Source organism: Trichophyton rubrum, assembly GCF_000151425.1.
Source record: "Trichophyton rubrum CBS 118892 genomic scaffold supercont2.2, whole genome shotgun sequence".
Classification (NCBI taxonomy): Eukaryota; Fungi; Ascomycota; class Eurotiomycetes; order Onygenales; family Arthrodermataceae; genus Trichophyton; species Trichophyton rubrum.
The window spans coordinates 614580-626033 of NW_003456427.1; the positions used below are offsets into that span (position 1 = coordinate 614580).

At 49.0% G+C, this 11454-nt stretch overlaps 5 protein-coding genes across 5 annotated transcripts; 4 read left to right on the top strand and 1 right to left on the bottom strand.

Annotated features, from left to right (window-relative positions):
- Nucleotides 1-60: 60 nt before the first annotated feature.
- Nucleotides 61-1270, top strand: TERG_01783 (uncharacterized protein; the record flags this gene model as incomplete). The annotated part of the gene is made up of 1 exon (XM_003237012.2): nucleotides 61-1270. One exon carries the CDS (start codon nucleotides 61-63, stop codon nucleotides 1099-1101), a length of 1041 nt encoding a protein of 346 aa, XP_003237060.1. The 3' UTR covers nucleotides 1102-1270.
- Nucleotides 1271-1498: 228 nt separating this feature from the next.
- Nucleotides 1499-2627, top strand: TERG_01784 (uncharacterized protein; the record flags this gene model as incomplete). Its single annotated transcript, XM_003237013.1, has 4 exons — nucleotides 1499-1623; nucleotides 1684-1715; nucleotides 1779-2109; nucleotides 2171-2627. The coding sequence occupies 4 exons, from the start codon at nucleotides 1499-1501 to the stop codon at nucleotides 2625-2627; spliced, it is 945 nt and encodes a 314-aa protein (XP_003237061.1).
- A 134-nt stretch (nucleotides 2628-2761) lies between these two features.
- On the bottom strand, nucleotides 2762-3616 carry TERG_01785 (uncharacterized protein; the record flags this gene model as incomplete). Its single annotated transcript, XM_003237014.2, has 1 exon — nucleotides 2762-3616. The coding sequence occupies one exon, from the start codon at nucleotides 3614-3616 to the stop codon at nucleotides 2762-2764; it is 855 nt and encodes a 284-aa protein (XP_003237062.2).
- A 9-nt stretch (nucleotides 3617-3625) lies between these two features.
- Nucleotides 3626-4336, top strand: TERG_11760 (uncharacterized protein; the record flags this gene model as incomplete). The annotated part of the gene is made up of 1 exon (XM_047750822.1): nucleotides 3626-4336. One exon carries the CDS (start codon nucleotides 3626-3628, stop codon nucleotides 4334-4336), a length of 711 nt encoding a protein of 236 aa, XP_047605509.1.
- A 2769-nt stretch (nucleotides 4337-7105) lies between these two features.
- On the top strand, nucleotides 7106-9548 carry TERG_01786 (uncharacterized protein; the record flags this gene model as incomplete). Its single annotated transcript, XM_003237015.2, has 2 exons — nucleotides 7106-8137; nucleotides 8193-9548. 2 exons carry the CDS (start codon nucleotides 7106-7108, stop codon nucleotides 9546-9548), a joined length of 2388 nt encoding a protein of 795 aa, XP_003237063.2.
- Nucleotides 9549-11454: the final 1906 nt, after the last annotated feature.

Here is an 11454-nt window from a genome sequence, read left to right on the forward strand (position 1 = left end):
ATCACCATCAGAACCTTCATCTTTCATTCTTAACACCCTCAGATTTAACACTTAGTCGGTATGGCCAAAGACCGTTCCCCTAGCCGATTTTACCTCCTTACGTGCCCTCGAACGGCTTCCAACCTGCTTATGAAAATCCTAGCACTCGAGGGACAAAGTAACGTTGCCTACCGTGAGGATGGAGGCTACTTTTTCTCGCCACTCCACCTACTACGATACGACCTAAACTGCGTTGGCACACATGTTGAAGAATTGACACTCGAACAAAAGGAGAAGCAGATAGCTTGCATCAAGAGTTGTTACAATACTCTTGTTCAGCATGTTGAGGACGCTGAATCGAACGGAAAGCTCGTCATTGTGAAGGAGCACACGCATTACCTGACGGACCCAGTAGCCGAGACTGAATTCCTCCACGGCGAGGGATGCGTTACTAACGAACTACCTTGGGTGATGCATGGAATAGATGATTTGGTGCAAAGTACTGATGGCCGGTCAACTAATAACAAGACCGTTTTCTCGGACGATTTCCTAAAAACGTGGCGACCTATATTTTTAATCAGGCATCCAGCACTGGCTTTTCCATCATGGTATCGTGCCGCGGTCAGGGCAGACGGTGAGGAAAAAGCCAAGTCAACCCAAGGGAAACGCGCGTGTAAGAAAGTCATGACTCTGCGCTGGACACGGAGATTATATGACTTTTACGCTCAGGAATCCGATAAAACCAATGCTACCGGTACGGACCTCAGGGAGGGAAAGAATAAGGGTGCATGGCCTCTGGTTCTCGATGCGGATGATATCATGACGCAGCCAGAGGTTATTATCAAGTTTTGCAACATTGTTGGTCTGGATAGCGACAAGTTGAAGTTCAACTGGGAGAAGGACGAGCAGCAGAGACGGCCCGGTATCATGGCATTCAGGTCAACTATTGATAGTTCGACTAAGATCGACCCGACCAAGGCAGCTGGCGTTGTTGATATTGACCAGGAGGCACAGAAATGGCGGGAGGAGTTCGGGGAAGAGATTGGGTGCCTGGTGGAGGAGTACGTTCGAGCCGCGATGCCGGACTATACCTACCTGAAATCCAAAAAGCTCGTAGCATAAACAGTGTATATTATAGCCCTCGGTCTCATATAGTTATCCTGCTCACATTCTTGTGGTGTTCAAATTCATCCAAAGTCAACAAAAAACCTAAACAAAATTCATCTAGAGTTTTGACCAAATTTCGGGTAACAGGGGTTAGAGTTATTATATAATCATGTTTGCGCTGTTTGCATCCGCAGCTGCTGGACCTCGGAACTTCGTTTGGCGCCCAAGAAAGCAACAGCCGACGAAGCGAGCGAACGAGGAGCCGCTGGGCAGCTGTCTAGGTTGCTGCACTGTATATAACAGATGATATAGACCGGAGACGGGAGCTCACGGTCTATCCAGCTGTATTCTGGTCCCTGCTTCGAACTATACTACGGCTTCTCCTCCCGTCCTTCGTCACATCCAGAGCATTATGACGGCTGTTGCTAAGAAGCGGTTACAAGCCATCAGCCAGCAGCTGGTAGAAGGTATCCCTGATGCTGGCGAGTTTGAGAATATTCCTAGGATCCGGGAGGTTGCTCAGGACTCCCTTGGGCCGTGAGACGCCTTTTTCATTATTGGATCTTTGTCTGCAGTGCTGATGAGTTGCGATTGCAGAAGAATCAAGGACAAGGTCGTGATTATAACCGGTTGGTTGTTTACCGCTACTCCGTCTACTGATTGAGATAGTGCTAACATATCTTTGCTTGAAGGAACTAACTCTCCCATCGGAATCGGACGAGCAACGGCTCATCAGTATGCCCGCCATGGTGCCAAAGCTATCTACATCTGTGACTTTGCGGATTCACATCTCGACGTTCACAAGCGAGAGATAGAATCCTTGTACCCTGGCGTCAATGTTCATACAAGGCAGTTTGATGCTGGAGATGAAGAAGAAGTCAAGAAGCTTGTTGACGACGTGATAGAAACCTATGGCCGGCTGGACATCATGTTCGCTAATGCGGGGATCGTCGGGGCACCGAAACTGTTTACCGAAGTCTCTGGGGAGGAGTTCATGCAAACTATGGATACGAATGCCAAGGGGTAAGCCTTTACTTCGATCATGTTTCAAGATACCGGTTTGATGATTAACTGGTGGTCACAGCCCCTTCCTGGCTACCAAGTATGCTTCTATAGCTATGAGGAAGACATCTCCTGCCAAACCGTACCCAGCCGGAAGCATTATTCTCACCGCTTCTGTTGCTGGTATGCGGTCCAACGCTGGTTCAACAGATTACTCGGCCAGCAAAGCTGCCGTCATTTCGTTGGCTCAAACATGTTCATTCCAACTAAGTGGTACTGGGATTCGCGTCAATGCAATCTGCCCTGGTGTGGTAGAGACTGGTATGACAAAGGCAATGTACGACCATGCTCGTAGCAGAGGAACGGAGAAGAAAATTGGACAGCTGAATCCATTGATGAGAGGGGCCGTTGCTGATGAGATCGCTCGTGTTGCCTTATTTCTAGGTAGCGACGAGAGCAGTTACGTCAACGGTCAGGCATGGGCGGTCTGTGGAGGTTTGAGTGCCGGACATCCATTTGTGCCTGGAAAACTAGCATAGTGAAGGTTAAGATATTATATATGATTTTCCAATATGGGTACATATGTATACAAAATCAACATGGCGTACAATTCGGTATTTCCTATTCCATATATCCTGGGTTTTCTCGGATACCACGAAATGCAATACCACGACTATTCAAAATATGATGCAACATTTGCTTCCAGGTCTTTCCTGAGTACTTCCATTACCTTTAAAGCATTCAACTCAGCGAGTCTTTTTCCTTCTTCGCTTTCCTCTTCATCTATTTCCCCTTCTTCACCGGAGCCGTCTGGGTCGATATCATCTTTAAACTGAGTTATGTACTGTTCTTCCAGCAAATACTTTTCACCTGATATCTGGTCTGGAGAATGCTCAAGCACATAAAAAGTGGGGAATTCGAGGACGGTTCTGTCACGAAGCACCGCTCCCAAGGCCATTGACTGGTCTGCTACCGGTATGAGAACCGGAACTTTGGCGCATGTCTGCGGCCTGTGCAGGTAGATATGTAGTTGAGTTGATGAACCATCATTGTTAGTGAGAGGGTTATCTTCGGGTGCTGGTGGAGCTGTGGATGTTAGAGATACTGGTAGCGGCGTTAGGGGGGTCTCGCATTCGTTTGCGGACGGGAATGCAGGTCCAGGGCTCAGTGTTTTAGATGAAGATACATCGTCTGGGACGGGATCACCCCCTTCTTCCACGCTTACAGAACCTTCAAGGGTGCAAGATGTGACTGTGCTCCCTTCCACTGGATCGATAGCATCGTTCCTGGCGTTCTTTTCAATGGATACTTTCCTCTTTTTTGCCGGAGGCTCTGTGATCTTCTCATCGTTTACGCAGCTGGCAAAACCTAGTTCCTTAACTAGGGGCACGCGAGTGAGTGCCGTTCCAACGCTGGTACTCTCTAAGCACTTGGTTATCGTTTTCTGGCCATTAGGGAATATCCACTCAACCGCCCAGCTCAGACATCTTCGTCTAGGGGCATAGATCAGCTTGCATTCATCAGCCATGACAACGGGATGCAACGGGAAGAAACTCACTTTCTATGCCAATGGGATGTATTCAGTTTGTTCCGCGTCATTCCCTTTGGAGCTTTGACAATGTGCACGCCACTGTTCTCCATGCCACGCTGCAAGGGCAGCTCGCCTCGTGCCATATCACCCCGTTGCTTTGCCTTGCCTCCATCGGGATCGGGGTTGGGGATGAGATCAATCCCTCGGGATTCGGCATCGACTTCGGCACGCTCGAGTGACCTTTCGATGCCTGTGAGAAAGTTGAAGTCCTTGTCAAACGCAGCTGGTGTGGCCAATTCGTTTCTCTTGAGGTATTCAGCTGGGTCTCGGATGCCAGAGCATTGTGACCACAGCTTATGGCGTTTGGAGCAGGCTAGCGAACACGTGCGGCTAGCGCACCGGGGGCACTTGTACTTTTGCCTCTTTTCATGGCTATTATCCCATCATTCTATTAGCTTCGTCCCGGATCCTCTGCCATTCCTCCATGTCACCGACAGTTTGACCGCCCTTCTGCCGGTTGCGTTAAGAATCGACATACCAAATTGCGCACAGTTGCGTGAGAGGCAGCTCAGCGAGCTGGATTTCCTTGTCCATCTCTCTCTCATTAATTCGATTCTTAGCTTCTTGGTTTCAGCAGCGTTGGCTGTTCGTCTTTGCTCTTTTATCTTCGCCGTCGCCGTCTTATTCTTGCTCGAAGCTCAAAAAAAAAGTCGATGAGCTCATAATCACGTGAAAACTCTTATCGATAAATCTTGGGTAATCAAGTGTTATTCGAGGAGGCGAAAAAAATTAGATTAAATTAAATGAAAATGAAGATAAACGAATTTGATATATATAAAAATAACCGGAACGAAGATGCAAAAAAAAGGTGAGCTGTGCCTTCTGGGGTTTTTTTTTTCGATGGCGATGCTGTAGATCGTCTGGTTTCAGATAGAAGAACTTGGAAGCGGAGCCACGAAGCTCTTGTGTGTCCGGAGTACCGATTTGTCTTCATCTCTGTCAAACGTCATGCGTAAATGAAAGGGGGCCACCCATGCTGGAGTCGGGGGATTCTATGTAGGGGGTCGGGGCCTTTTGAGAGCTTCAAGTTCTGCAGCGGATTATTGGCTCCCTTTTGCTGGATTTCTTCATCCCGCTCCACACGTGTGCTAAACCTCCATGATGGGGCAACTATCAGAGACACACACAAGCCAGCCGTAACTATAAACCCCCTTGGAAAGAAAGCAGACGATGATGAAGAGCAGCGGCAGATAGCAAAGTGCCAGGAGAAAGCCTTGGGGTGCGTTGTTTGTTTTTTCGACTCCTGTCCTCTCCTCGCTGGCTGCTTGCTCTCTCTTCTCTTTTTCCTGGGCTTTCTTTTACCCGTCCACGTCCCACGCTGTGGCAGTTTTTCGGGTGGAGAAAGAGGGATCGTCGGGGTTAATATCTGAGCGATGTGAGCAGTTATAAAGTCGGACAGACGGTTGATGTGTTATAAAACTTCCTGTCTGGCCAGCTAGTATGTTCAGGACGGGACTGGACCCCAGGACATGGCACAAGCTGGCTTTTTACCGTTCCATCACTATCTCTGATGTGCCCCCCTGTCTGTTCTCCTCTGTCTGCTCGTATAATTGGCACTCAAATGGAGGAGAATAATATAACAAGAGCGAGACAGAGGCGTTAAAAAGGAGTGAAGGGAATGCTGTGATGGGTTTTCGCCTCCTGCAGTAGTCTATCTTTCCCCTTGTCCTGATGTTGGCTACCCCCTGTTTCCTCGTTGGTGCTCCTCTGCTCGTCTCCTGTCAAGCTTGCTCTTTACCAGGAACGGAGTAAATCCCGGGAACGTTGAGCCCATGTTCCTGGCTAGCCTGAGCCCCCGATTGGCGAAGCACTGGTGCAGCTGCAGTAGCGTAGAAGTCCGTGGGGCAGGGCCTCGAGTTCGCCAGCGGCCGAGCGAGCCTGTCCCTGTCCCTTTTTTTTAAAACTATATTGCTTTTTCCTCCTGGTCTGAATCCTCTTCGTTTCTCTCGCTCTCGTCTCGCCCTTTTCTGGCTCGTTTTTGCTGGAACAAGACGAGCTCAACAACGAGCCCAGAGTTTGGGCCTAAAAGTCCGTGGTGAAACCTTCGGGCCAATCCGTGTCGCTGGAAATTCGAGGGAGGACTGGCATCCCTCCCCCCCTCCTCTGATGCCAGGCGTAAATTCAACCCTGTGGCAGCCAGCAACGAGCAAAGCCAGGGAGCATCCATTCGGTTTAGCCTGGCCTGTAGTGTGCCGTCAAGGTCCTGATCCTCTTATCCACCCGGTCGTCCCTTGCCCTGCTGCCCCTGACCCTTGTTTGCGTACCTTTTCTCCTCGAATTCCAGCAGCTCTCTTTTCCTTCATCCATCCTGAGTCGATATCCCTTCTATCGCTCGCCTCTGCCCTCACCTCTGTTCGTCTTGTTCGTTTTTCTGACAGCCGGTGCTGACGGCTTGCTTTCTCTCGCGATTCCATGCAGCCTGGGGCTCGCTGTGTCCATCGTTGACGGCCTATACTTTTCGTCCTGCATATATACTTCCTCTCCCGCAGCACATATCAAGAGAACCCCTGGTGCTTGTTCCCTTTCACGGAGAGGACGAGAGTCGGCTACCCGAGCTTTCCTGCGCAGGGCTTTCGTGCATATAAGCCGTTTGATCTCCTCGTAGGGAAGAGAAAAGAAAGGGGAGGGGAAGAGAGAGCGTTTGTCTGAAACGGCTGTCTCTGTCACAAAAAAAAGCTGGCCCGACTCGGAACTGTGTGTATGACCTATCCGATCCTCGATATATTCACATTTCCAATTGTGTTCTGTGTAATGCTGCCCGTATTGGGGTTCCTGGGATGCTGTGGGAGGTGATCAAGTTGCTAACATCTCAATTATCGCGGGAGTCACAGGGAATCCGTCGTCTTGTCGTCATTTATATCTTGTTTTTTAATATCTTCCACGTCTGCTGTTGACACAGCACAAAACGGCCAGCAGCAGCGGCAACGACAATAATATATAGGCCTTAGATATCATAATAGCCACAGGAAATCTAGCCATGGCTCCCTCGTTGCGAGAGCGTGCCTCTTTTGTGCGGCCTACGACCAAGGAACGGCCAGCGACCCGCGAGCAGGCAGAGTCCCTTACGATCCCCAGCCGGACGTCCTCGCTGCACTCGCGGATAACACAGCCAATTCCGTCGACTTTGAACATGAAGCCGGTGCAGAAGACGCCCAAGACCCTCACGCATGCGTACATGGTCTGCGGTGTTGGCCGCGAGCCATCGCAGTGGGTGAAGGCCCCACCGCCGTCGCAGGGCAAGATAGGCCATATGAAGGGCGCCGTGGGCCAATTTTGGCTGCCAGAGATCCTGGGCAGCAGCCCGAGACTCGAGCAGGACAACGAGATAGCCAAGTCTCTGCATGCTGCCATGCGGGTGCGTTGTGTTCTGCACATCCATTCTTTCTACTAGTTACGTGTTGTATAGGGGAGTACGCTGGCTAACCGATGTATATACAGGCGTGTTTCCCCCATGATGTCGAGATATGCACCGGCAAGAACCAGCCTCACTGTGTTCACCATGCGTTCGTCCTCCAGCAGGACTCTTCTCACACCCTCTACGGCATTGCCCTGAAGGTCTGGTCTCGGGCAGACGAGAAGCGTGCCGAGACCATCAGGGAGTTGCGTAAGAAGACAGAAGTCAACTTCTACGACAACGCAGAGGAGATATATTGGATCCCTTACTGCCTCAGCTTCCTCTCCAGATACCCCCTTTACAATCTCCTAGGTGATTATCTCCGTGGAATGTGGATCCATTGGAATAAGGCCACCAATCTGTTCCATGCAGAGGAAGTTTCCAGAATCCTCAGCTTTCCGGCGCCCCGTCTTAACGACCTGGTGCGTATTGACATGAAGGACTATGCACTGTGCTATCAGTTCCCTTCGTCCCCCACTGGCTATCAAAACTTTGCTATGTGGCCTTTGTTTTCCTGTCTTTCCATTCCAAACATCGTGGGTGTCATTGAAGCCGCCGTTTCCCCTACCCGTAGAATCATCTTCGTCAGCCATTACCCTGCTATCTTGACCGTTGCTACTGAGACTATCCGCTATTGCGTCCGAGTGTACGAGTGGAGTGGCCTGTATAATCCTGTCGTGCATGCCAGACATGTCAAGGAGCTCGTTGAAGAGCCTGGCCCGTATATCCTTGGTGTAACTACCGAATGCCGGGATCTGTTCACTGCTCCAACAGATGCATTGGTTATCGACCTAGATCGCAACTTTGTATTAACCTCAAGTCCTCCAAACATCCTCACGCAGGGCCAGAGAAATAAGATGATCACTCGTCTTACCCAGGCTTTGAACGGGGAGGTGACTCCAACCGGACCTCCTCCCCACCTTAGATCTGCTTATGGTGGTGGAAAGCTAGTTCCAGCTGGTCAGATCATCGTCATGAGGGGAGAAGTTGAAAGTGTCCAGGACCCCCAATGGTGGAATCAGGATGCTGTCATGGCTGTCATGGACCATGTTTGCGAGAAATTGGTACGTTTTATATTACCCCAGATGAAATATACCAGTTACTAACGTATGTCACTAGGGTCGCAATACTGGTTTGAAAGCTGTGTTTGGAGGATCAGTCAAGAAGCCATTGATGACCAAGGTGTCCATGAGACATCTTAACGAGATCGTCCGTGAACGTAACCAGTACTCCAGAGATGCTCTTGAAGCCTGGCAAGACTTCATTAATCTCAAGGGTAGAATGGATACTGAGTTAACCAAGGTCACCAAACGCAACAACTTCCTTGTCGAGGAGCTCGAGACCTGGAAGCAGCAATTCCTCAAGTTCCAGAAGTTTGCTGAACAGCTTACCAAGGAAACGTCAGAGCTCAAGGTCAAGATTGAAACGCATAAGCGTGAAAGTCGCCGCCTTACCAGTCTTATCGACCAGCAGAAGGATGATATCATTCGCCTTACTCTGCGTCTATCTGGCACTGAGAAGCAGCGTGATGATGCCCTAGAGGCTCTAGTACTTCAGCAGGAGATTGCTGAAGAATTGGAGCGCGAAAGAAAGCGCAACGAAAAGGAGATTGCTTCTCTACAGCATACCAATTCGAATCTCTTGCGCCAACGAGACGATGCTCAACGTGTCGTTATTCACCTCCGGAGCCTTATCAATGGGCAGGCTCACCACATGGAGCACATTGTCCGCTCCATCGACAGCTCTCCCGAGTTATCTCGGTACGTTGAAGAAGGCCATGATATGTCAGCTGAGGATACTGCCAAAGGTGATGAAGAACCATCCAAACCCCAAGATTTCGGCAATAAAACCGCCTCGAGCCGGAAATCCAGCTCCCGTCTCAGTAACCGGTCTGCTACTCCCACTCTGTCAGATGACGCCCCTACCAATGCGGACAACCGCATGTTGAGCGTCGACAAGAGGAGACGCTCCATAAGACTAAGCATGTCTGACGTAGCTGATAGACATCTCCGCGACAAAACCGATGCTATTGCAGACATCATCCGCACCATCAGCGATCAGTGTGCCGCCGCCGTCGAGGGTCTCCAGCTTGCCCAAGCAGACTTCGATAACTCCGAGCTCTCCAAGCACAACTCAAGCCAAGAAGGAATGGACCTCGACCGACCCAACGGAAGCGAGGCGGACGACAACGAGAGAGCGAATCTCAGCCCCGATGGCCGTCAGTCTACTATTCCCCCTACCCCCGACCTTGTCCCAAACCGGTCAAGCACGTCAATGTCCATGGCCAGCAGTTCAACGTTCCAAGAGCGATCAAGCCAGCAGTACGGACCAAACGAAATACCCACGAAAATAGTAGAACATGATGACGAGCATGCTCATGAGACAGCGCAGGAAGAAGAAAATGTTAACTCAATGGACAAGACACCCAGTGGCCCTAATTACATCAGGCCCGGAACGTCAACTTTACTCTCATAGACGTATCTGCCTCCATATTTCCTTTTTTTAATATCCCTTTTGCAATCACATTTCTCAATTATACCTTTACTGCCCTTTACTCATTATACCTTGTGTTTGGTCCTGACTTGATATCTGGCTATCTTACTCTTATTCCCCATTTTCCTTCTTTTCCCCTTATTTACTATTAACCTCTTTATTCCTGTCCTGTTATTCGCCTGGTTTGCTGCTCTGTTATATATATCATCACGCCTTATCTATACCTGAGATTACACCTACTTTCATATGTCTCTGCGTGGCCTTTACTTTTCCCCGTTATATTTCTCCCTCTCCTTTGTTCTCTTTCTAACATTTCGAGTGGACTTCTCGTATCTCCTTTCTCGTTCAGTATATGTATACATCTTGTACACCTTTCATCCTGCACCCTGTTTTCCCCCAATGCAGCAATATAATAGCAAAGCTACTCACTTGACTGTAGCTTTTGACGTTTGCAAAATAGAAATCAAGCGAGTTCACTTCAACTCTTGTCTCGATCCCTCTAGTATTGGAAAGCTATAATCTCATTTTCGACGGTATTTTGATCTGGGAAAGTGGGAACTAATAGGTGTAGGACCGTCTTGGGCTTGCCCATGCCAGGAGAAGGTATCCATACGTTTCATTCACCGACAAAAGTTCCAACGGGGACCTAACGGAATGAAGGGGATATCAGCTAGCACCTCCTTATGAACGCGAGTGAGGTTAGTCTCGATCTCCTTTCGAACCTTTGCACAACCTCCAGCTGTAGATGGCTAGTACTCCATGTGCCAGATATCTTCAATCATCACATCGAAATGAGCCGGCCATTGATGATATCCACGATAAGCAACCAACATGCAATGTCACTTATTGCTTGTGGGAGAAAAATGCAATGGAGTCCGTATCTGTATACCACACACTCCGTATGTATTTCTAATTTTAGGTCGAGCTTGAAAGGGGTCTCTTGACCACCACCTGCAACTAATAATATATCTCGTAGCGCCTTTATTTGTATATGGAAAGCAATGTTTGTGCACAAAAAATAACCATTTTTTACCCCTGAAACTCCGTGAGGTTGGAGTTGCGTATCAGTAATACTGTGTATTTTTGTTTAACTAGCAGTAATTTAAGGTTAGTCGTGGTAATTTTCGTATTATCTCATATATATGTAATTTCAAACTTCAACGATAATTCAACAAACGAAGAAACGAAGAAACGACATGAAAATATTGATATTGCTCTGGAGGCCGGGACGGGGATTCCCATATACCCATTATGACGAGACCCCTCAGAGTACATTAGGGAGCCATAAGCTTAGAACGGACCCAATAATGCCAAAAGTGCCAAAGATAGCACTCTCTCCGGCAGATGTGACGAGAACGCTCATGTCAATAGTTTTTCCACGGCTGAACGACGGCGCTGATATCAGTTTAAACCTGGCCTCCACTCTATAAGCCCCATACACAAGTGAGCACTACTACAAGAACCCTATACAGAACTCCTTCACAGTTGCCGATGTTATACTCAAGGCGGTTGAGATGAGACTCCGGAATCCGGACAGGTGGCAGAGAGCTTGACCTGGCCATAATGATACAGGATAACTCCATTAATCAGTCATGCCACCATGGATGCTGGGATGGCCTTGTTCTTGCGGAAGACACCGTGCGGGGTACTCCGTACCTACTTCTATGTGGGACCAGGAGAGCGTTTTTACGTCATGGCTCGTTCATCGTCAAATAGAGAGGTTGATGCCCATAGCCTCATAGGGCTCAAGAACTGCACTATGTGAAAACGCCAGGAAGACGTCTGAAAGGCAGCGTAGCTCAATCAACGACTATTGGATGGTGATGTATGTGATATGCCCTAGGCCCTAGAATGACTATCTACGAGTGACAATGTCTTTTTTCAGCCC